Source organism: Lontra canadensis, unplaced genomic scaffold (assembly GCF_010015895.1).
Source record: "Lontra canadensis isolate GAN:19392208 unplaced genomic scaffold, GSC_riverotter_1.0 scaffold41, whole genome shotgun sequence".
Taxonomy (NCBI): domain Eukaryota; kingdom Metazoa; phylum Chordata; class Mammalia; order Carnivora; family Mustelidae; genus Lontra; species Lontra canadensis.
Genome location: NW_022631035.1, coordinates 17,894,448 through 17,919,965, shown reverse-complemented (window position 1 = coordinate 17,919,965; position 25,518 = coordinate 17,894,448). Strand labels below are relative to the sequence as shown.

Sequence of the window (25,518 nt, the reverse complement as noted above, 5' to 3'; positions counted from 1 at the left end):
TCAAAGTCTAATTACGTGAGTTGAGAATAAGAAGTGAAGAATGGATGGGGCGCCTGGGTGGCTCAATGGGTTAAGCCTCTGCTTTCGGCTCAGGTCATGAACTCAGGGTCCTGGGATCGAGCCCCGCATCGGGCTCTCTGCTCAGCGGGAGCCTGCTTCCTCCTTTCTCTCTGCCTGTCTCTCTGCCCTACTCGTGATCTCTGTCAAATAAATAAATAAAATATTTTATAATTTTAAAAAAAGTGAAGAATGGAGACACCTCTTTTGAGAATTTTTTTTGGAGGTAGGTAAGTGGAGAAAAGGGAGTGAAACAAAGATGTGAAGATGAAATGAAGTGTTCATGGGTTGTTGTTCTTTTGTTTGTAAATTGTCAATGTTCTGTAAGTTCTAGGCTTGTCTTGTTATTTATTATCTAACTCCCAAGAATTTCCAACCAGCTTAGTGTGAAGAATCACTAAGACTAGGCTACCACTAGTCCCCAGCTTCCCGTCTTTTAAGGCGCAGGGTATCTCCTCCACCCAATGGCAAACCAAGAAATGAAGAGACAGTGGAGAAAGCGGAACTGAAAAGGAAGGGGGAAAGGGAGCCTTTGCCGAGTTAATATTGACCTCGCAGGGCCACCGTAGGGCAGCCCCTCACAGCTATTACGCTATTTTAGGGGGCGGGGCCGACAGGAAATTTAAACCGAAGCCGCGGCCGCTGACGCCTGGAGACTGATAATGTACTCGTGGAGTTACCTTGGGCCCTCGGACGTCTGAAATCGCTCATGGAGCCCGCGAATACAACGAGGAGGCCTTGAGGAAGGAGTACGGAGGCCGAGAAGGAGCCAAGAATTTGAGGGAGCCAGAAAAGGGTACGGATGCCGGGAAGGGGAAGATGGGGTAAGAAGGTAGGCGGAAGGGGTCGTGAGAGTGTAGAGAGGCTCAAGGATGGGGAAGGTGCACAGGAATTGGGGAGCGGATAGGTGCAGAAGCCGAGGAGGGTAGAGGGACGGGAAGAGCCCAGGAGTTGAGGAGGCAGAGGACTCAAGGGGGCGGAGGGACTGAGGGGACAAGAACCCGGAGGGAGGCACGGGAATTGAAACGTACAAAGGGTGGCCAAGAGGCGGTGAGAGTTGAGAGCGCAGTCCTAGAGGGAGCGGTGGGACTGAGGGACCAGAGCCTTGAAGGGGGTGCGGGAGGTGAGATGGGATGTGGATTGGGATGGATTTGAGGCTTGCTGTACCCGGGAGCCGCGCCGGAGATTGTGCGGGAATTGGAAGGCGGGGGGAGGGGATGATAGAAGGTCGAAGGCTAATGAAGGTGGTTCTGCTGCTGTTTTGTCCTTTCTTAGGCGACGGCAAATTCTCTGAGCTGCAGAGTTCTATGGCTGAGAGTAGGCTCCGGGCTCCGGACCTAGGTAAGTAACAGGTCACAACTAGGAATGCGAGGTCGAAGTTGCTACTCCTGCACCAGAGTCTCTTGGGATGAAAAGGTCGAGAAATGTTAGCGCTGTTGGGGTTTTCTAATTACTTAGTGGTTTTGAGTGTGTGTGTATGGTGGGATGTCATTAAATCAGTTAGGAATTCATGTTAAAGGTCAAATAAGAGCTTTCAGTCTGATGATACGAACAAGATTAGCAGATAGGGAGTCAGGGTAGAGTATTTTATTAACCCCACATTCATGGTTATTTTTACCATAAACTTAAACACCGAAATAGATAACGTATTTCAGTACATGCTCACTTCCCTCAATACTCCCCCTCCCACTTCTTTCAATATCTTCTAGTTTTAGTTCTGGATAATTACAGATACAGGCTTTGGTTGTTGCCTTTGAACGTTAATGTATTTTACTAAGTGATCCACTCTTCCTTTGCTGGAGAACTTTTCTCCAAGTGTGTTTTCAAAAGGGGGCTTTATGGGATGAACTTTCTGAGGCTTTTATTCCTGAGAATATCTTGATTTCACCGCTGTGTTAAAATTCTTAAGTCAAAGTTCTTTTCCTTCAACACAGTGAAAAATTACAGTATTTTCTTTCTGCAGAAAGTAGAGCCTTTGATAATTGATGTTGGTCTGATTCTTGTTCCTTTGTAAGTGACCTGCTTTTTTCATGAAAACATTTTAGATGATTCTCTTTATATTTGTTCTTAAAATTCACTGTAATATGACTATGTGTGAATTTTAGAGGGTTTTAAAACAATTTTTATCACAATTTTATGGTTATATCATTTTAAAAGGCCAGGGCTCCATCTCTCTCTCTCTCATAAACACACACACACCACCCCCCCCGCCCCCCCCCCCCGCAGTGGGAGGTGTTCCTCCTGATTGCCACTCCCTAGGGTGCCGTTGTTTACAGCTGTTTTAGCTATTTCTTCTAGTATTTACCTACTTATTTCCAAATAGCATACTCCTACTGCTTTTGTTGTTTTCAACTTAAATTATATCTATTGATTTCCTAGCATGGAAAATATTTTTTGCTCTCTCCCCACTTACCTGCAGTGAATGTGTGCGTGCGTGCGCACACAGACACGCGCGCACATTTCCCTCCTCATCTCTACTCTTCCTAGTGTATATAAAGTCTGTTTTTGTTCATTTGTTTGTTTGAGCCCAACATGGGCCCAAACTCAGGTCCCTGAGACAGACCTGAGCTATGATAACCCACTGAGCCACCCAGCACCCCTATATGTAGTCATTTTTTGACTGGTCACTCATTTATTTGCATTATCATTATTATGGTTATTCACAGATGACCCATGTAGTAAAGTAGGAAATATGCCTCATTTTCTGTGAATGATCACTAATTCATGTCCAGATTTTACCAGAATTACAAACCTTCCCTCAGTGCCTTCAAGCTCATCAAAGAATCCATTGGTTTCTTCTTTGTCTGGAAGACAAACCTTCTGAAACCATTTGTCTTAGTCTTCCAGTCTGTCCCAGCTATGCCTACGCTTGTTGCACTGATTTCATCCTAGAATCTCCCTTCATCATTTTATGGATTTCCCTTTGCTTCTTTCCTGTGTAGGATCCCCTACATTCCAAATTCCTATTTTCTTCTCCCTTATTTATTTCCTCATTTTAGTGGAGTACATTTTCTAACATAGCTTCCTGAGAAAGGGTATATGACAGATAAATTTTTCAAGACCTGCAGGTCTGATAATTCTTCACTATTTTTTTAAAGATTTTATTTATTTGAGAGAGGGAGAGAGAACAGGGGGTAGAGTGCTTGCGCAGGAGGGTCAGAGGGAGAAGGAAAAGCCGGCTCCCCCTTGAGCAGGAAGCCCCATGTGGGGCTCAATCCCAGGACTCTGGGATCATGACCTGAGCTGAAGGCAAACTCTTAATCCACTGAGCTATCCAGGCTCCCTGACAATTTTTTATTCTACCTTACATTTGAATGATAAAGAGTTAAAGAGTTCTGGGTTGGAAATCATTTTTCCCCAGAATTTTGAAGACCTGTTCCACTTTTTTTTAAGTGTACAAATCTTTTTGTTTTGGTTTAATTTTTAATTCCAGTATAATTAACATCTGGTGTTATATTAGTTTCAAATGTACAATATAGTGATTCAACCATGTTCCACTTCTTGTAGCTTCCAGTGTACTATAGCAAAGTCCGATGCTGTAAATATTTCTGCCTTCCACCTGAACACGATAAGGGCCTAGACTGGTCTATCTCTGAACCACCCCTGCCCCCGTCTAGCAACACGGATTGTCTGTCTTTTTTACTTCCAAATTTGTCATTGTTGTTGTTTTATACAGTCAGTGATTGTTTAGATTTATACATATATTTTTGCCAAATTTTTGGCATTTCAGTCCTTCTGGGTCTAGCTTCTTTCATCCCAAAGTACACCTCTGTGAAGTCCTTTAGTAAGAAGTGCTTGTGGATAAGTGGGTTTTCTTTGTTTGAAAAAATGCCTTTGGTTTTCTTTGTTGAAAAAAAGGGTGGCTCAGTCAGTAAAGCATCTGATTCTTGACTACTGATTTTAGCTGAGGTCGTAATCTCAGGGTTGTGGGGTCAAGCCCAGTGTCGGGCTCCATGATGGGTATGGACCCAGCTTAGGATTCTCTCCATCTCCCTCTACCCTTCTCGCCCTCAAGGAAAAAAAAGGAATAATAAAAAAAAGAAAGATGCCTTTATTTTGCCCTCACTCTTGGATAATTGTTCAATCAGATACAAAATTCTAAGTTGACATTTATTTTCTCTCAGTATTTTAAATACTGATTTTATTGAAATAAAGCAGTTAATAATTGAAGTAATTATTTTATAGTCTATATGATTATTCTGTTTGAAGCTCCTGGGGATCCAATTTTGGTGTCTCTTATTTCTGTTGATTCTTACCCACAATGGTTTGTTTCTTTCATGTGTTTTATAATGTTGGAAGGTGAGTTAATGTTTGATGATGCTTTATCTGAGGAAATTCTTGGAAGCTTGAACTAGGCTATGTACCTCTAGAACTGCTTTGCATTTGATTGTTTAGGGTATGCCAAAGACATGAGCTGGGATTATTTTTTACTTTAATTTCTCTGCTTGGTGGTGGTGATCATGGGTTTTTAGACCACATAAGTAATGTGAATTTGAATTCCAGATTCTTGAGAGGCCTGTGGTTATGAGTTCTCAGAGAAGACTTTTGTCATGCAGAGCCCAAGCTAATATAGACAGTATTCCCTCTTTGTCTCTTTTGGTGGATAGATTATTTTCTAATTTACCTTTTCTCCTAGATTCATGCAGGATTTCTCAATTCTATCTCCCTCCTTTAGGCAGGCACAAAACCTTATCTCCTGGGCCCATCTGGCTCATCAATCCCAAACCCTTTTCTTTTAAACCCACAAACTCCCCCAGGGCAGCCAGCATTAGCTTTTACCACTGTGGTTTTCAGTTTTCTCATCATTCAGGGCATTTGTGGAGTCCTTTTATTTATTTATTTTGTGAATTTAGCTGTTAGATGGGATTTGTGTTTATATTTTAGCCAGTATTTTTTTTAGATATTTTGTATTAAGAAGGCTTTTAAATTACCTGGTCTCCCAAATGGCCTGAAATGAAGCCAAAATCTTCTTTCTCCTTAATGTCCTGAAACTTTTTGACAGCGTGCCCTGATGTGGGACTTTTTTCATTCATGGCAAGGGCACTTGGTGGAGACTCTCAGTCTGGAAACTCATTTTCTTTGTTCTGGAAGTTGTTAGCACTATTTCTGAAAGATTCATCCCCTCCATTTTCTTTCTTTTTTTATTTCTGGAACTTTGTATTGTTCAGATATTGGATCTCATGGACCGATTCTTTGGTTTTCCTGTCTTTCTCTCCCACTTTCCATCTGTTTGTCTTTTGTTCTCTTCTATGTAGGATTTCTTCAACTTAACCTCCAATCATTATATTAAATTTATTTCTGTAATAGGTTTCTCAATTCCTAAAAGGTTTTTTTTTTCTCTTTAGTTTCCTTTTTTTTTTTTTTTTTAATTTTATTTATTTATTTGACAGAGATCACAAGTAGGCAGAGAGAGAGAGAGAGGAGGAAGCAGGCTCTCCACCGAGCAGAGAGCCCAACGCGGGACTCGATCCCAGGACCCTGGGACCATGACCCGAGCCAAAGGCAGAGACTTAACCACTGAGCCACCCAGGCGCCCCATGTAGTTTCCTTTTTTTATAGTTGCCTCTGTGCTTATGGAAGGCATTGCATTATTTTATCTCTCTGAGATATTCGTGGGTTTTTTGTTTTTTTGGGGTTTTTTTTCTGTTTTCCTCTGCTTTCCTGTGTTGTCTCTCTTTCCTCTAAGGTCTTTTTTCTCTTTGTTTGGTAGTTAGATTTCTTGTTAAAAGCTTTCATTTTTCTTCTATTTTAGAAGCTTTCTTTAAATATTTGATGATCTTTGATTACCCATTTTTATTTAAAAGTGAGGTGATAAAATGCCAATTGGAAAGGACTGTCGGCGATAGACTTGATTCTAGGTAATCAAGCTGGAACCCGGCAATTTTGGCGGGTGTCTTATAGCTCAGGCTGCTAGAACAAAACAGCATAGACTGAGTAGCTTAAACAACAGACAGTTATTTCTCCTGTTACTGGAGACCGGTAGTCCAAGGTCAAGGCGCCAGTAGATTCAGTTTGTGGTGAGGACTCTTCCTGCCTTGTACATGCCTACCATCTCACAATGTGTTCATATGACCTCTTCTTTATGCCCTCATGGATGGAGAGAGCAAAAGCTCTGGTCTCTCTCCTTATAAGGACACCAGCCTCATGGCAGGGGGCAAGGTTCTACCTTATGATCTCACCTAAAGGGCCACCCCTCCTACCACTATCATACTGGGGGTTATAAGTATGGTGGTCAGCATTCTGGGAGCTCTGTAGGGGAAGAGGTTTACAGGTCTCACTGATATTAAGATATCCTCTTAATCTTCTGTGTTTTCAGTGGGGCTTATCCCTGCTCTCACATGTGCTCCATGTCCTCTAGCCCAGGGAGCTTTCACACTTAGCGCTGTTGACATGTAGGGCCAGGTCATTTTCCTGTGGGGACCTTGTCCTGGAAGATGTGAAGCTGCTTTCCTGGCTTCTGCTGGCTAGAAGCACAACCCCTCCCCATTGTGACCACCAACAATGTTTCCATCAAAATCTCTCCCCAGGGGCACCTGGGTGGCTCAGTGGGTTAAAGCCTCTGCCTTCAACTCAGGTCATGATCGCAGGGTCCTGGGATCGAGCCCCGCATCGGGCTCTCTGCTCAGCAGGGAGCCTGCTTCCTCCTCTCTCTCTGCCTGCCTCTCCACCTACTTGTAATCTCTGGCCATCAAATAAATAAATAAAATCTTAAAAAAAAAAAAAAATCTCTCCCCAGGGAAGAACCATTGCTGGAGTCTTCTGCTGAGGTGAGAGAGGCTTCCTAGTGCCCGGCTAACCATTCCTTTTAAAGACTTTCTGATAGCCTCTTTCTCAGCCCCCGTCTTGCGCTCTAGCCTTCTCTCTCTGGCCCTCCAGGTGTGGGCCTTTCAGCTCCAGCTTCTCGAGGGCTTCAGAAGCCGCTTTCTCTGGCGCCCCTGCCTGCTTTCCACTCACCATCTGCTTTCCAGCTTCCACAGTTCAGGGGCATCTCTCTTGCCTATTGTCATCTTGCCAGTGTCTTTGTCCATTTTTATTCTTTTCTCTCATTTTAGTGGCCTTTGGGGGCGAGAACAGAAGTTCTTACATTCACCCTCCACATGTATTCATAAGCCTGGAGAAGTTATTTCTTAAAATATTTTCCTGTCTCCATTCTTTTTTTCTTTCCCTTTGCAGCCCCTCTGTGGTGTTGCTCGGACTTCTGTTTTTGTCCTTTCTTAATGTCTGGTTGGTCCACTTCTTTATCTCCTCTTGATACCTTCTGGAAGAGTTCCTCCACTTCAGCCGCCAGCTCACACTATGTTACAAGATGTAACCCACCTAGTGAGGGTTTGGGTTTTTTCTTTTTCATTCTTTACTTTAAAATAATTTCAGGGGTGCCTGGGTGGCTCAGTGGGTTAGGCCTCTGGCTTCCGCTCAAGTCATGATCCCATGGCCCTGGGATCGAGCCCCGCATCGGGCTTTCTGCTCAGCGGGGAGCCTGCTTCCTCCTCTCTCTCTGCCTGCCTCTCTGCCTACTTATGATCTCTGTCTGTCAAATAAATTACTAAAATCTTTTTAAAAATTTAAAATAATTTCAGACTAAAAAATAATAATTTCAGACTGGAGTGTCTGGGTGGCTCAGTGGGTTGAGTATCTAACTCTTGGTTTCCACTCAGGTCATGATCTCAGGATCATGAGATCAAGCCCCATGTCAGGCTCCCACTTAGGGGGGGAGACTGCTTGAGATTCACTCCTGCCACAACCCACCACCACCCCACTCATGCTCTCTTACTCAAATAAATAAATATATCTTTAATCGTAATAATTTCAGACTTAAACATTTCAAAAACAGTCAAGGGATGAGGGAAGGTGGGGCAGAGGAAGAGAGAGAATCTTTTTTTTTTTAAGATTTTATTTATTTATTTGACAGAGAGATAGAGCAGGAACACAAGCAGGGGGAGTGGGAGAGGGAGAAGCAGCCACTGCACCGATCAGGAAGCCCAATGTGGGGCTCGATTCCAGGACCCCAGGAGCATGACCTGAGCCAAAGGCAGACGCCTAATGACTGAGCCACCCAGACACCCCAAGAGAGAGAATCTTTTTTTTTTTTTTTTAAGATTTTATTTATTTATTTGACAGACAGAGATCACAAGTAGGCAGAGAGGCAGGCAGAGAGAGAGCGGGAAGCAGGCTCCCCGTCTAGCAGAGAGCCCGATGCAGGGCTCGATCCCAGGACCCTGCGACCATGACCCGAGCCAAAGGCAGAAGCCCAACCCACTGAGCCACCCAGGTGCCCCAAGAGAAAGAATCTTAAACAGGCTCCATTCCCAGCTAGTTTGGGGCTCCGTCTCACAATCCCAAGATCATGACCTGAGTCAAAATCAAGAGAAGGACCCTTAAACTAATTGCACTTCCCACGTGCCCCCCCCCTTTTTAATGTATTTTTTATTTTAAGGAGGCACATGCCCAACATGGGGCTTAAACTCATGACCTTGAGATCAAGAGCTGCGCTCTCACCAACTGAGCCAGCCGGGTGCCCCTCATTGCACATTTATAGTTGGATTATTTATCTTTTTATTATATGAGAGTTTTTTTTAACTATTGTATTTTTCATGTCTTTTATCTCCAATTCTTTACCTGCTGTTCCTGTTTTTTATTTCCAGTATTCTCCCTTTTTTGAGATGATCTGTAATACTCTAATAAAATTCTTTTCTCTGTCCGATCCGTTACCTAGGACAGATAGACATGCTGTACCAGAGAAAACATCTTTTATAGGACTTTTTTTCCTCAGTTGCCTCATATTTTCCTATAAGCCCATGTCCCTGGGAGACAGTTAGCCACTCTGATTGGTAACGTGCTTCTGGGACCTAGATGCAAAAGCCCAGACCCCGTCCTCTGCCACTCCATTGCGTGCAGGGACTGGGGGTGGGACAGTAGAGGACAGCCCCTGGTCCCAGCACGGGCTCAGTCACTCCCTGTTTGCAGCCACAGCCTGTGCCCTCCCAGACACACACAGTGCCTTGTGCTATTCGCCGTCAAGAGCTGTCTCCTTGAGTTGTAATTACGTAACTCACCAAATGCATAGACGGTAGGGAGGGAGGTTCGTTCAGACGCCAGCCAGCTCACGGTCCCCTTGACCTCTTGTTATCTCTTTCTCATACACATGTGCGTACTCACCCTGTGCTAGGCTCCCACACTGCCTTGATGGTACCTGCTGCCTCTGGGGGTACAGGGCTGCTTACTGGCACTGCCCACTGCCAGGCAGTGACAACACAAGTAGAAAGCAGTCCCCAATCTGTCACCCACCTTCACACCCTGGCACCCTTCCGCTCTGAGCTTGCTGTCCGCCCAGCCCCCAGGGCCTGGGTCTGAACATCCATCTCATTCCTCCTCACTTCCGTGCCTTCTCTAGGTTTTATTTCTGTGGAGAAAGTCAGTGGGCCTTATGTGTTTATCATCCTGTTTGGAACTCGAAAGGACTGATTCTGAGAGAGCTTTCTATACAAGTATGGAATTAGAGTGCACACCTGAAACTAATAACAATGTTGTATGTTATTTATACTTCAATTAAAAAATAAAAAAAGAAAAGCAAGCTTTCTGGAGAAGTTAGCATTGGGAGGGATCTAGAATGGCCACAGTTAGAATAATGCCCAGGGCTGACATTCGGCGGGTATCCTCGTTTGGCTAAATCCGATACTTCTGGCCAGTCTCCATTCAGAGTGGTTGGTGCAGGTTAAGTATTTGAATATCCACCCCCCCCCAATACCATTACCTGACACAATTTGCAGTATTTGATTTACTCCGTATGGACTGTCCAAGGGGGATGGGTAGTCATTGTTATCACTATTTCAGAAGATTGGGAGACACTAAGAGAGATTGTGACCTGCCCAGGGTTACACAGCTAGGAAGAAGCAGAGGCAGGGACTCACAAATGCCGAGCTGACTCTCCAGTATTTCCCGCCTCTGTACCTGGCACTTTCAGGAAGAGGAAGGTTTAGGGAACCAGAAGTTAAGTGCCCGGAGGTCAGGCGCCCGCTGAGGATGGCAGAGCAGGCTCTGGTTTTATGGGAACAATACTGATATGTAAGTCAAAATCTCTTCCCCAAATAGTTTCCAGTCTAATGGGGAGCCCAGAGGTTCACCCTGAAGAAGTAAACAAGAATATGAAGCTGAAAATACCACGAGGACAGACAGTAAGTGATATGGAACTCAGAAAAAGAAAAACACCATCTCACCAGGGCAGGCAAAGTTTAACTGAGCAGGTCCAGCTGCGAGTCTGATAGGGCAGTAGCAGCAGTGATGCAAGAATTCGTGGAATCAGGGGCGCCTGGGTGGCTCAGTGGGTTAAACCCTCTGCCTTCGGCTCAGGTCATGATCCCAGGGTCCTGGGATGGAGCCCTGCATCGGACTCTCTGCTCAGCAGGGAGTCTTGCTTCCTCCAATCTCTTTCTCTGCCTGCATCTCTGCTTACTTGTGATCTCTCTCAAATAAATAAAAAAAAAAAGAATTAGTGGAATCAAAGAGTTTTAGAAAACTTAGAGAAATATCTGATCCGGGGGCGCCTGGGTGGCTCAGTCAGGTAAGCGTCTGCCTTCGGCTTGGTCACGATCCCAGAGTCCTAGAATCGAGTCGCACATCAGGCTCCCTGCTCAGCAGGGAATCTGCTTCTCCCTCTCCCTCTCCCTCTCCCCCTACTCATGCTCACTCTCTCTCTCTGTCCAATAAATAATAAATAAAATCTTTAAAAAAAAAATAAAGTAAAATCCAGCAATGTCACTAACTATATCTTGGTATTGGCTGTTCTGGGTCCATTTTTTCAAGTATGTGACAAACTGAGTTTGTTAGTTTCAAATACACTTTTTTATTTCAGGGAAGGTTTCTTCAATTGTAATTTTTAGTATTCTGGGGATTTTTTGTTTTCTTCATTGTGTTTAGGAACTCTTCTTATCTGTATATTAGAACTTCTTTGCCTGTCTTCAGTGTTTGTCACATTCTCTCAAATCCATTTTTATCTGTTTTCTCTCTTAACATTTTATTGTGAAAGTTTTCAGCCCTGCAACAAAGTCAAAAGAATTCCACACAAGCACCTAGACACACCATTTAGTTTTATCGTTGATGTTTTACTGTACTTATTTTATCATCATTGATTTTTATCTATTGTATTTTTTTAAAAGATTTTATTTATTTATGGGGTGCCTGGGTAGCTCAGTGGGTTAAAACCTCTGCCTTTGGCTCAGGTCATGATCTCAGGGTCCTGGGATCGAGCCCCACATCAGGCTCTCTGCTCAGCCCCTCTCTCTCTGCCAGCCTCTCTGCCTCCTTGTGATCTCTGTCTCTGTCAAATAAATAAATAAAATCTTAAAAAAAAAAAAAAGATTTTATTTATTTATTTGACAGACCTAGATCACAAGTAGGCAGAGAGAGAGGGGTAAGCAGGGTCCCCGCTGAACAGAGCGCCAGATGTGGGGCTCAATCCCAGGAACACAGGACCATGACCTGAGCCAAAGGCAGAGGCTTAACCCACTAAGCCACCCAGGTGCCCCTATCTATTGTATTTTTTATACATCTCAAGTAATTTGTAGACAGTAGTACCTTTCCCTCTAAATAGTTCAGCATGCATATCATTGACTAGAATTCCATATTTGTTTATAGTTTTTTCCTTTTAATTTAAAATTTGTATACAGTGAAATGCACAATTCTCAAGATTATATTCGCTGAGGGTTTTGGGGGTTCCTTTTTTTAGCTTCATTGAGATATAATTTACATACTATAAAATACATTTGTTGTAATGTATGCTTTCGGTGATTTTTAGTTAATTTACCAAGTTATGCAGCTAACACACCAGTCTAATTTTAGAATATTTTCATCAACCCGAAAAGAACCTCATGCCCATTTTTAGTCACTCCTTATTCCTCCCACCATCAGCCTTTAAGTGACCGCTGATCTAATTTCTCTCTATATTTCCCTTTTCTGGGCATTTCATATAAATGCAGTCTCATATATATATATATATATTTTTTTTTAAGATTTTATTTATTTATTTGACAGAGAGAGATCACAAGTAGATGGAAAGGCAGGCAGAGAGAGAGAGAGAGAGGGAAGCAGGCTCCCTGCCGAGCAGAGAGCCCGATGGGGGACTCGATCCCAGGACCCCGAGATCATGACCTGAGCCGAAGGCGGCGGCTTAACCCACTGAGCCACCCAGGTGCCATGCAATCATATAATATGTGGTCCTTTGTATCTGGCTTTTCTAATTCAGCATATGTTTGAGGTTCATCCTGGTTGTGGCATGTATCAGTAGTTCAGTCTTTTTTTTTTTTTTTTTTAAGATTTTATTTATTTATTTGACCGGCAGAGGTCACAAGTAGGCAGAGAGGCAGGCAGAGAGGGGGAAGGGAAGCAGGCTCCCTGCCGAGCAGAAAGCCCGATGCAGGGCTCAATCCCAGGACCCTGGGATCATGACCTGAGCCGAAAGCAGAGGCTTTAACCCCCTGAGCCACCCAGGCGCCCCCTAGTTCAGTCTTTTTTATTGCCCAATAAAATTACATTGAGTGGATACACCACATTCCACTTACCATTTTATTTACATGTGAATTATTCCCTATTGGCTAAATGAACCAGGCTGCAATGAACCTTCTTGTATAGGCTTGTTTTTTTGTTTTTTTTTTTTAAGATTTTATTTATTTATTAGAGAGAGAGAGAGTGAGAGAGGGGAGAAGGTTAGAGGGAGAAGCAGACTCCCCATTGGAGCTGGGAGCCGGTTGTGGGACTCGATCCCAGGACTCCAGGATCATGACCTGAGCTGAAGCCAGTCCCTTAACCAACTGAGCCACCCAGGCGCCCTGTATAGGTTTTTATCTGGGCATATGCCTTCATTTCTCCCTGATACAGGCCTAGGAGTGGAATTGCTGGGTCATGTGTTAATGGTTAGCATCTTGAGAAACTGCGTCCCTTTTCTCAAGTGGCTGCACCGTGTTATTATGTTCCCGCCATCCATGTGTGAGGGTCCTGGTGTCTCTGCATCCGAGCTTCACCAGGGCGGGAGCGCTAGTCTCAGGTTCATCTTTCCATGCCCGGGGCCTACCCAGGGCATGCCACACAGAGGCTGTTGGTGAGCATTGCTTTGCTCGCGGGACTCCCTTAGCCCATGCTTCTCACTTTGTTCCTTTTGTCATTCTTTTCTAGGGACTCAGCTGGGAGTTTCCAGTTGTCTGGAAAAATGCCGGAAGAACTCACCAAATGCTGGGAGGCAGCCCTTCTCTGGAAAGTCCTTTTATCTGGATCTGCCTGCTGGCAAAAGTCTCCAGTTTTTGACGGGGGCCATCCAGCAGCTGGGTGGGGTATGTGAGCTGCTCCTGACCTGTGATGTCATGTGCCTTTGTGGGTGGTAGGGCAGGAGCTGGAGAGGAGTTCTGTCTGTGACTTCCAGGTATTTTCAGTGGTATGACTACAGTTTCCAAAGCCACCCTTTTTAAAAATGAAGTTAGAGGGGCGCCTGGGTAGCTCAGTGGGTTAAGCCTCTGCCTTCGGCTCAGGTCATGATCTAAGGGTCCTGGGATCGAGCCCTGCATCAGGCTCTCTGCACAGCGGGAATCCTGTTTCCCCCTCTCTCTGCCTACTTGTGATCTCTGTTGAGTAAAGAAAAATCTTTAAAAAAAAAATGCTTTAAAAAAAAAAAAATGAAGTTAGAGGTGCCTGGTGGCTCAGTTGGTTAAGCGGCTACCTTCAGTTCAGATCATGATCTTAGGGTCCTGGGATCAAGTCCCGCATCAGGCTCCCACTCAAATAAATAAAGTGGTTTTGTTATTTTTTAAATGGCTTTTAGTGTATTCACAGAGATATGCAAGCTGTGTGAATACACAGTCAGACTTAGAACATTTTTCATCACCCCCAAAAGAAAAAAGAAGCCCATAACCATTGTCAGTCACTGCCCATTTCTCCTCAGTACTCCTAATCTGGATAAGCATTCATCTACTTTTTTTTTTTTTTTAAGATTTTATTTATTTATTTGACAGAGATCAGAAGTCGGTAGAGAGGCAGGCAGAGAGAGTGAGGGGAGGAAGCAGGCTCCCCGCTGAGCAGAGATCCTGACGTGGGGCTCGATCCCAGGACCCTGAGACCGTGGCCCAAGCCAAAGGCAGAGGCTCAACCCACTGAGCCACCCAGGCGCCCCATGCATTCATCTACTTCTGTCTCTATTCTTTTTCCCTTTTTTAAATTTTATTTTTATTATTATTTTTTTAGAGTGGGGAGGGAGAGAGGGCAAGGGAGAAAGAGAATCTTAAGCAGACTCTGTGCCCAGTGGAGAGCCCCACATGAGTCTCTATCTCCCAACCCTGAGATCGTGACCTGAGCTAAAATCAAGAGTCAGATACCGAATCAACAGAACCACCCAGGTGTCCCATTCTTTTATTTTTTTTTTTATGCTCATTTTCTGTGTAGCTATGATCATGAATACATTTTTGATTACCAACATTTTGCCCACAACCTTAATGCATTAGCACTTTCCTATCATTATTGTCCCTCATATGCATTATTTGTAATGAGCATATAATATTTTTTGAGCGGGTTATTAGTTTACTTAATCGTTCCCCTGTGGACATTGAGATTATTTCTAAATTTTAGCTCTTTTAAATAACACTGGTTAAAAAAAACTTTGGGTAAAAAGCATTTGCCATGTTTGTGTCCTTTAAAATATTTTTAAGGTGCGTGTGTGTCTTAGTAAGCAACTGGCATGAGTAACTCTTGTGTTTAGAAAATAGGATGATGGTGCTTGGCCCCAAAGAGGCAGGCAGCTGGGGAAATGACTTGAATAAGCTTGGAATGCAGAGAATTGTCAAAGGAACAGAAGCTCAGGGATATGGAAACTCAGCAGTGGGGAATGTACCAAATGATGATTATACACCCGCACCTGGCCCCAAATTACTTTTGAACTTTTAGTCTGTTCTATCATTTAGCCTTTGTTGTGTAAAAAACCACCCCAGAACTGGGGCATAAAACAAGTTATTGAAGCACCTAGGTGGCTCAGTTGGTTGAGTGTCCAACTCTTTTTTTTTTTTTAAGATTCATTTATTTTAGAGAGAGAGCACATGCATGCACGTGAGCCCGGGGAGAGGCTAAAGGCAAGGGAGAGAAGCAGACTCCCAGCTGAGCAGGGAACCCGACATGGGGCTCAATCTCATGATCTCGAGATCATGACCTGAGCCTAAATCAAGAGTTGGACACTGAAATGACTGAACCACCCAGGCGCCCTGAGCATCCAGCTCTCGATTTCAGCTCAGGTCACGATCTCGGGGTTGTGAGATCGAGCCTTGTGTTGTGCTCTGTGCTGGGCATGTGTGGAGCCTGCTTCAGATTCTCTCTCCTTCTCCCTCTCCCTCTGCCCCCGCCCTCTCACCACCTGCTTGTCTGCAAGTGCTCTCTCGCTCGCTCACTCTCTCCAAGACCCTTTCTGGTTTCACATTTTTGCTCCTTTTGGTGGTATGGCCAAGATCACAGGTGCAATGTCAGAATGCCACAGTGCGTCTTCACAGGAAAGCTGTGACCTAACTAAGCTATTCTTTTTCTTTCTTTCTTTTTTTTTTAAGATTTTATTTATTTATTTGACAGAGAGATCACAAGTAGGCAGAAAGGCAGGCAGAGAGGGGGGCTGTAAGCAGGCTCCCCGCTGAGCAGAGAGCCCGATGTGAGGCTTAATCCCAGGACCCTGAGATCATGACCCGAGCCCAAGGCAGAGACTTAACCCATTGAGCCACCCAGGCACACCTTAATTTTTTTTTTTTTAAGATTTTATTTGTGTGGGGGCACCTGGGTAACTCAGTGGGTTAAAGCCTCTGCCTTCGGCTCAGGTCATGATCCCAGGGTCCTGGGATCGAGCCCCACGTCGGGCTCTCTGCTCAGCAGGGAGCCTGCTTCCTCCTCTCTCTCTCTGCCTGCCTCTCTGCCTACTTGTGATCTCTGTCAAATAAATAAATAAAATCTTTAAAAAAAAAAAAAGGATTTTATTTGTGTGAGAGAGATCAGAGAGCCCAATATGGGACTTGATCCCAGGACTCTGGGATCATGACCTGAGCTGAAGGCAGACACTTAACCAACTGAGCCACCCAGGGGCCCTCTTTTTTTTTTTTTTTTTTTAAGATTTTATTTATTTATTTGAGGGGGAATGGCAGAGGGAGAGGGAGAAACAGGCTCCCTGCTGAGCAGGAAGCCCAATGCAGGACTCGATCCCAGGACCCTGGGATCATAACTTGAGTTTACCTGACTGAGCCACCTAGGCACCCCCAACTAAGCTACTCTTAATCTTGTCGAGCCCTGTCAGTGTGCTCTCGCTCTGTGCAGACTCAAACTGGTCAAATAACAAAGCCTGTGGCCTTTTGCTGCTGGGTCAGAAGCAGCAGTTCTGGAGACAAAAACCTGTATTTTCTATATACATATATATATATAGACCCTATTATGTTTCAGGATGACGTCTTCTTGGGGGCTCGGTACAGAACTGCATTTGGTCTATTTAAAGACATTGATTCTGAAACTTCTGGCAGCCAAGATTTCCTTCCCCAGCCTCTCAGAATCGATGATTCTACATCTGCCTTTTGGTTTTCAGCCACCTCTGTGATCTGGTTTCAGGTAATTGAGGGTTTTCTGAGCAAAGAAGTAAGTTACATCGTGTCTAGCCGCAGGGAGGCGAAGACAGAGAGCAGTGGGACAAGCGCCAGAGGCTGCCGCTGCCCCGGCCCCAGCGAGGTCAGAGGACAGACACCGTCCATGGCCCATCCAAAGGGCGGCCACAACAGGCCTTCACAGAAGCCTGCAGACTCGGTGAGAATCTCATTGGGTAGGAAAGGTGTGTTCTCTGAACAAAGGAAGTACACCTCGGTGAGCCCCTGTGGGCAGTCTCCAGCTTTAGTTTCGTCTGGTTTAATTTAATCTCTCATTTGAATTCAGGGACTGAATCTAGCTCTGCATCCAAGAAGCTTACCAACTTGTTATCCCCACGCGGTCCCTTCTGTGATACATTTCACTTTTCATGGGACTTCCATGTCAGAGGTTCAGAAACAATAGGAAGGTCCTCTGTAAACCAGGGAGGACTTGTTGAAATTGACCAGGTTGCTCTGCTGGGGGGTGGAAACTCTCAAAGAGTGGTCTTAGAACATGGGGGATGCTTTGACCTTGGGTCCATTTAGGATATCCTTCTCCACCGGGGTCCAAGCTGTGGCTACATGTGGGTGACCCAGAATTGTAGGTGGCTTTGCCTTTACTCCAGAAAGTTCTTTAGGCTCTCGTTCTGCTGTTCCTCAGCTGTCACTGCTCCCAGCTTTCCGAGAGCCAGGTCCCCAGGACCACCCCCACCCCCGCCGCCGCCCCTGGCGCCTGTGGGGCACATCTGTGCATAGGTGGACTGCAGAGTCTGGCTCATGGCTCTTCTTTTCCTATCAGGTGCCTCTGAGCAGAGGGAAGGAGCTGCTGCAGAAGGCCATCAGAAACCAGGTGAGCCGAGGGAGGTGGGCTGAAGGAGCACGGGGGAGGACGTAGCCTTTCTCCTGAGGGCTTTCCAGAATACTGCCACGAAATGCACAGCTATGAGATGGAGCGTCCTTATTTCCTTCTTACAGATGAGCAGGTAGAACTCAGAGAAGTAAAGCGGTTTGTCCAGAGTCACCCAGGGTGGTGGTAGAGCCTGGGTCTTGACTCCCCCATCCTTCCATCTCCAGAGCTAGCAAGAGCGCCCCGGAGGGACGCTGGGGGACATGTCTGCGCTGCACATAAGCCATGCTGCACATCTCGTATAAGTAGCTGTTTATCCTTTTTGTGAGATCCAGAACCATTGAAGTGAAGTTGTGGGAGGAGGAGTCAGGGTGCTCTTGTGAGGAAGTGGTGTCGAGGAGGTTGCATGGCTGTGTCCAAGGGAGGAGGTGGGCTGTGCTTGGGCAGCAGGGTGGGGACAGCCTGAGGCAGACGCAGCTTCCTGCTTAATGGTGGCAGCTGGCGCTGCTGTTTGTCGGGTCCCTGCTGGGTGCCAAGAGCTTGGCTCACAGAGGCCCTCCTGGCAGACGGACAGATAGCTCTCTGAGAACCCTCCATTCCTTCCTGATCACCAGTGGCGGGGACCAGCCCGTGTGGGGAACAGGGTCTTCAGGAGGCCTGGGGGAGACTCTCCCACACCCTCTCTTCATGGGGCCACCCGGAGCCAGTTAGGCCTTGGGGAGTCCCTTGCTCCTGCCTGACCACGTCGTCTTTCCAGGAGAGCGGCAGCGGAGGAGGCAGCGGGAGCAGCAGCAGTCTCCTGACCAATGCCCGCTCCTGGGGAGTGAGGATCCTGCACGTGGACGGTACCGTTTCTGCACAGGGCTTCCGCGGAGGGGACTTGGTGACTGGCTGACAGCATCTGCTCTTAGAGGGCTGTCCGCCAGTGGAAGCTAGCGGAAAGCCAGATGGACTCACTCACTGTCTTGACGCACAGAGGTGGGGGGCGCGGACCAGCCAGAGTGAGAGCAGGGCGCGGGTGCTGGAAGGCGCCGCTTTGTTTAGCTGCACTGCGCCCCCTCCAGCTGGTGTCATGATCCTACTCCACAGATCCAGAAATCCGGGGCACCTGGGGGCTACGTAAGCTAACTGTCTGCCTTCAGCTCTGGTCATGATCCCAGGGTCCTGAGATCAAGCCCTGCATTGGGCTCCCAGCTCAGTGGAGAGCCTGCTTCCCCGTCTCCATCTGCCTGCTCCCTCTCCTGGTGCTCTCGCGAACTCTGTCTGTCACATAAATAAATGACATCCTTAAAAACAACAACAACAAAAAAATACGGAAATCCTCCTATTCTCCATAACCACTGACCACGCATTACTCTGAGCTAGTCATCAGCTCAGTTGATCCCCATTGCAATCTTTCGCCCATTGTACAGATAAAGAAATTGAGCCTTAACAGATATTAGATAAATTGTCCATAATGTCATCACAAGTGAGGAGTGTAGCCCACATTCCAACCTAGTTCGACCCAACTAAATTTCATGTTCTTTCAGGGCACCTGGCTGGCTCGGTCAGTGGAGCATGCAACTCTTGATCTCAGGGTTATGAGTTCGAGCCCCACACTGGGTGCAGAGATTGCTTAAAAATAAAATCTTTTTTTCCCCCAGATTTTATGTATTTATTTGCCAGAGAAAGAGACAGAGAGCACAAGCAGGGAGAGCAGCAGGCAGAGGGAGAAATCGGCTCCTGGCAGAGCAAGGAGCCTGACATGGGACTCGATCCTAGGACCCCAGGATGGTGACCTGAGCCGAAGGCAGACATTAACTGACTGAGCCACCCAGGCGTCCCTAAAAATAAAATCTATTTTTTTTTTAAATTTTATTTTATTTTATTAAAGATTTTATTTATTTGAGAGAGAGAAAGAACACAAGTGGGGAGAGAGGCAGAGGAAGGGGGACAAACAGACTCCCCAATGCGTGGAGCATGATGCAGGGCTCGATCCCAGGACCCAGAAATCATGACCAGAGCGGAAGGCAGATGCCTAACTGACTGAGCCACCCAGGTGCCCCAAATCTTTTTTATTTTTATTTTTATTATTTTTTAAGATTTTATTTTAGGGAAAAAAAGGTTTTCTTCTAGGAGCGCCTGGGTGGCTCTGTCATTTAAGCGTCTTCTTTCAGCTCAGATCACCATCCCAGGGACTTGGGATCGAGCCCTGCATGGGGTTCCCTGCTCAGTGGGGAGCCTACTTCTCCATCTCCCTCTGCCTCTCTCTGCTTGTGCTCTTTCCTGCTCTCAAATAAGTAAATAAAATCTTTAGAAAAATAAAATAAAAAATAATAAAAGATTTTATTTAAAGTAATCTCTGCACCCAACAAGGGCCTTGAACTCACAACCCCAAGATCAGGAGTCACATGCTCCACTGACCAACCCAGCCAGGTGCCCCAAAAATAAAATCTTAAAAAAAAAATTTTTTTTATGTTCTCTCTTTTATGTAGGGTTGCCTCACACTGTAACCGGTGATTTGCAGGTTGTCATAAATTTACGTTAGAACAGCCGTTCTGAATCAGCCAACAGTGACTAGCCCATGTACCCAGCTCTGCTCTGAGTCTAGGGTTTTCTAATAACACTGTAGGGGGCTGATCCAGATCTAGCCAGAGGCCTGCCAGGGCATTCGAGAATTGTGCTCAGGAAGGTACCAGTCTGGGATGTGGGGGGGGCCCTTTTGTTACTGGAAAATCAGCCATTTCTGACATGATCTAACTTCCTGCCTTCCTGTGTGTTAGGGAAGCTCCTGCTGGGTCTCCCATCTAAGGCTGCATCTGAGTAACGCCCGTAGGTGGTATCCCCCCCCCATCTCGGGCTCAGCTCTTCAGTGGTACCGTAAAGCCCTTGTGAGCCGTAAGGCCGCTCCTCTTCAAGAGCGGTACCCGGTGTGGCAAAATAGCCTGAACCCAGCTTGGGTACTTTCCCAAGGAGAGAGGACCCAGCCCTTTCTTTTATTATCAGCAGGTGCAGAGGTGACACATAGCCAGAAGGTGGCAGGCAAGGCTGGTGTGATCCAGGGGGCCAGGCCGGTGAGAAGCTGAGCCCCCAGCCCCAAGAAGGGGCTGTGCTGGGGAGAGAGGAGTGGGAGCCTTTGGCCACAGCCCTCTGTTTCCTCCACAGAAATGCTGATGCACGTGCAGCAGCTGTCTCTTGATGCTCTGTGTGTGAAGAAACAAGGGCCAAAGAAGAAGCCAGAGGTAGGTTGTCCTGCCGAACTGAAGGGAAATGGATGGTCTGCAGCAGTGAAGTCGGTGACAGCTTTGGTAAATCCCTGACCCACATGAACCCTGTGTTCTTGGCCATTTCAGAAAAAGGAGGAAGAGCGCAGCCTCCATCGGCAGCGTGGCCCTGGTGTCCACAGCCTCTTGTTGCCCTGTCCTCTCCTCCCCGTGCTACCTGCAGATCTCCCATGGTCCACTGAGGCATGCACCGTGGCCTGGGCTGTGGACTGCCCATGGCTAGTCATGGCCTAGATAAAACAGAAGTGCTCAGGGCCTGCTGGCTAGGCTGCCGTTCTGGGGCCAGCTCTTGGCCCAGGAATGAGCCTGCAGATTGCATGGGTGGGGGCGGGGGATGTTGCGGTTTGAAAGAGCTGTCACCTTCCAAATTCCTATTTGGCTTTTCCTTTCTCTGCTAGAGTTAGAACTGTGTGTACCCTACATCAAGAGAGCCCAGGCTGATTTTTAAAGCCACGGTGTCTTCATCCAGCCTGAATCTGAGGAAGGATTAAGCCTTCCAGGTACCACCCAGGGCCTGGCACCCAGGAACAGGACCAGCAGTGGTAGTGAACCCCTCTGTAGCAGAGGGAGCCCTCCACCCCAGTGCCCCTTGCTCCACACCCTCTAGTCTGGGAGTCTTCAGGGTTCTGCTGCTTCTGTGAAATAGATCTGCATTGTTCACCATTCAGAGGGTTGTACGAGGAAAGTCTTTGTCCGCTGCGACTTCTCTTCCCCCCACTGCCAGGCTCCCTCCCCAAGATAAGCAGTGTGAATAGTTTCCCAGGTATCCTCCCAGGATCCATGCTTATGTGAGCAGATAAGTCAAAAGTGCCTCTCTTTTTTGCAAACGTATGGTATTTTTACTTTGCCTTACTCACTTAATAATCTATTGTTTTTAAGATTTTATTTATTTGACAGACAGAGATGACAAGTAGGCAGAGAGGCAGGCAGAGACAGAAGAAGGGAAGCAGGCTCCCTGCCAAGCAGAGAGCCCGACATGGGACTCGATCCCAGGACCCTGGGATCATGACCCGAGCGGAAGGCAGAGGCTTTAACCCACTGAGCCACCAGGCGCCCCTAATAATCTATTTTGTAGATACTTAGGGGTCTTTCAGAGTAAGTTCTGGGTGCAGTTGGCTGATACGCAGGGAGATAGGGAAAGCTTCTTTGGGTCATGGTTGCCCTGGAGTTGTTGCCTGGAGAAGAATCCAGAACCTCCGTGGGCCCAGAGGTAAAGACAGTCCTGGACCCATTAGATCTCTGCCAACCCCCTCCGTGATTTCTTATTTTTTTCTATTTAATTTGTAATAGTATAGTAGCTTTGTTTGACCTTGACCTAAACATGGGTTTGTTTTGTTTTTCTTTTAAAGATCTTATTTATTTATTTGAGAGAGCGCACAAGCAGGGGGAGCAGCAGAGGGAGAAGGAGAAGCAGGCTCCCTGCTGAGCAGGGGGTCTGATGAGGGGCTTGATCCCAGGACTCCAGGATCATAACCTCATGACCTGAGCTGGAGGCAGACGCTTAACCAACTGAGCCACTCAGGCATCCCAGACCCGAACATTGGTTTTCACCCACAGGGTCCAAATACACAGCACGGGGCACAGGAAAGCAAGAGGTGTGTAAGCTGACCTGGAACGGCAGCAGGGCCTGGGAGATGCGAGCTGCCACGTCTGGGCACCTGCCCTGCATCAGGTCTACTGCCTCCTCCCTTTGCATTTGTCTGTACTTCGTGGCCAAGTTGGCGAGGCAGAGGGTTGTCGCTTGCACCCCGGGCGGCACAGCACGGGCCTGCGCCCGGGCCCGGGGGCTCTGCATCTCTTGCCCTTCCTGGTGTCCTGCGTTCCCTCTACAAAATCAGCTGCCACTGAGATGCACTCACAGGGCTCGCCCCCCATCATGTCCCCGGGAAGCCAGAGGGAGCCATTATGTCGGCTCTGCCCTCGCTTAGGGCCCAGCTGACAGCAGGAAGCAAAGTGGGGCAGACAGACTCACAGCGACTCGCCTCACCAGGCCCGCTTCCTCGACCCTCCAGCTCCCTCGCATCCGTAACCTATTTTCCTTTCCATTTAGGGAGCGTGTCCAGCAGAGTCAAGAACGCGGAAAGGTCAGTGTGGTAGCTTTCCTCATCTAACTGCAGTCCCTCCCTCCTAAACGCTTCCCTACGGCTCCCTCTGTGGCAGCATCTGCTTGCTTTTCTGCGGCAGGAAGCGAGCAAGTCCAGGTTGTGTTGTCCTGTCGTGTTTGCAGGGCCTGCGCTTTGGAGGCGAGAGGGCGGGAGAAGGGTATCCGGGAGCAAGCCCAGAGCCACGTGGCCCGAGCGTCTCCTTAGCGCCAGGACCCCGTGCGGCCGCGGCCGGATCCCGGCCCTGCCTGAAGTTCGCCTTCCTCTTCCCTCTGATTCAGGAGCAGTTTGGGGTGGGCAGTGTGACAGCTGCCTACCACGCTCCCAAATGCCAGACTCCCCAAAACTGACAAACAGGCAGATTGACAGGCCGGCTCCCGGCCCCTCTTGGACCGCAGGAGCGTTTCCCCCCCTGGATGTTTCTCCCAGAGCTGCTCTTTAAGTGGCATTTATTCGTGCACAAGTAGGAGCTAAGAAAAGTCACTTGGCACCTCTCATGTTCAAAATTCAAGGAAATCTGTGGGGGAATTGATTTTAATCACTGTCTCAGTTAATTAGAAAGACAAGAAATCGCCCCCAAAAAGTAATTAATGAGAGCTGCTGCCTTGTGAGGAGCAAGGCTGCTTTTGGCTCGGGCGCTGGTGGAGCCTGGAGCGGGTCTGAGGGGGGAGGCGCTGGCCTCCCAAGGAGGGGGAAGGTCTGGGGGCTTCTGGGGCTGCCTGTGCTCCCAGGCTACCCAGCTGCCCTTCTCACAGGGCCTCTGGGGGAAGAAGAAGGGGTTCTTAATACCTAAGAGATTTTGTAAGCTCTGCGAATACCTAGCTCACAGAGGAATCTCTTGGTTAATTGAGCAAATTCGTCTTCCCAGCTGCCTCTTGCCCTGTTGATCCAGGATCCAGATTTTACCTTCGATTTTTTTTTTTTTTTTTTTTTACTGCCCTCCTGCTTTGATCCCTAAACACTTTTTGGCTCTCTTCCTCCCTGCTTTTCCCAAAAAAAAAACCCTGGAGTATCCCACCTGGGAGTGTTCTCAGGCCCCTCGGGATTCTGAGGCAGTAGGAGGGCAGGTTGGGAAGGACCCGAGACTTTTAGCGGAAACGAGCCGGGGCTGCCAGGTTTCTAACCCTGACGGCCTCCAGCATCCCCACACGGCAGGGTCCCCTGTCCTGCTTTGGGGTGGGCGGCCCCCTGCAGCCTCTCCCCACTAGGGGACCTCTTCTCTTTCACCTCGGGTAGAGACCAGAAGAGACAGGGGTGTTGGCTAACCCCAGCCGAATGGAAGGGCACACCTCGGGGTGGCGTGCGCCCCTGTTCTACGTGACTCTTAGACCTTGGCACAGCCTCACCTGTCGGCACATTTCCCGTGCGGGCCCTGCCCCGGAGCCGACAGATGGCTCATGTGTGTGCGTTTCCTTTCCAGTGGCCAAGCTGAAGGCACCATTCCTCAAAATCGAAGATGAGAGCAGGTGAGTGGTGGGGAGCCCCCTTCCCCTCAGCCTCACCAGGCCCACACGGAGGACAGGTCCTCAGGGGCCTTAAGCCGATGTGAGGGTCCTGGAGCCCCTCAGCCCTCCACCTTCGTCTTCCCCAGAAGCCGCTCTCTCCCCCTGTCATGGAGAAGTCTCCCACAGACCAGGAGGAGCCTCTGAAGGTGGCCCTTGCACAGTTGGCCCTCCTCTTGGTCATGAGTCAGAGGTTAGTGACCTGTGTGTGCATTACCTCTTTTGAATGCTCTGCTTTTAGGAGCGCTCATGTCCCGCCCAGGCTCATGGCTCCTCCTCTCCCCCAACCCCGCCAGGGCTCACACTGACGCTCACTGCTGAATCCCTGCTGGCCCCCGGCAGTGCCGGTACCATCGCCTTGGCTGAAGCCGGGGTGCTTGGGCTGGTGTCGCGGTTCCCTTGTCAGACCATCTTGTACTGGAAGCCCTTCTGTTTGGCGATACAGAATCCTCTTCTGACATATAGTATCTCGTGAGGGCCTGGGAAGGACGGGCATGAGGAGAGCCCATCCTTTTCCTAGTGGGGAAACTGAGGTCAGAGAAATTAAGGGACTTAATACAGCCATGTTGCCAATGAAGCTCAGCCCAAGGCCAGAATCTGGGTGTCCTGCCCATCCTGACTGGTGTCCTCCGCACTCTGCCCTATCTGTCCCCCAGTAGGGCCTCTTCTTTCTAGACAGCCGGGACATATGGGGGTAATCTATGGGCTGTTAGTTGCCTTGGTTATCACTGACTCTTCAGTAAGTACCGGCTCAGAAACCTGCAAATCTATGATGACCTCAAAATAAAAAAGTTGGCTTTGGGTTGTTTTGTTTGTATTTAAAGAAAAAGCCCGTGTGAAGCCAGCGGAGACTCCTGGGACCAGAGCTTTCTGGGTCTTTTAGCCTCAGGCAGGGCAGCTAAAAGGCCCAATGCCGGGAGCCTGGTGTGCCTGCCTGTCCTCCAGGCAGACCTGGGTTTCCCTCTTGGCTCCTGGGCACAGGAGAGAATTGGCTTTGGTGGCCCAACCATGAGTGGAGGGAACGGAGAAGGGTGATGAGGTGCTCTCTTCTCCAGTTCCAGTGGGATGGGGGCTGCACGGCCTCTACCCCAGCTCCTTCACTACCAATTAAACACAAGTGTTCATGGCTCGTAC

The 25,518-nt window shown here is 47.7% G+C and overlaps 1 protein-coding gene across 1 annotated transcript in view; it reads left to right on the top strand.

Annotated features, from left to right (window-relative positions):
• The first annotated feature begins 854 nt into the window (after positions 1–854).
• Positions 855–25,518, top strand: part of DBF4B (DBF4 zinc finger B) — a 31,923-nt gene continuing 7,259 nt past the window's right edge. Inside the window, 9 exon segments of the mRNA XM_032871032.1 lie at positions 855–881; positions 1,333–1,398; positions 13,222–13,376; positions 16,660–16,851; positions 17,470–17,520; positions 18,275–18,362; positions 20,662–20,738; positions 22,831–22,864; positions 24,303–24,348. Of these exon segments, the coding sequence (XP_032726923.1) occupies positions 860–881; positions 1,333–1,398; positions 13,222–13,376; positions 16,660–16,851; positions 17,470–17,520; positions 18,275–18,362; positions 20,662–20,738; positions 22,831–22,864; positions 24,303–24,348 (731 nt within the window). The 5' untranslated portion in view covers positions 855–859.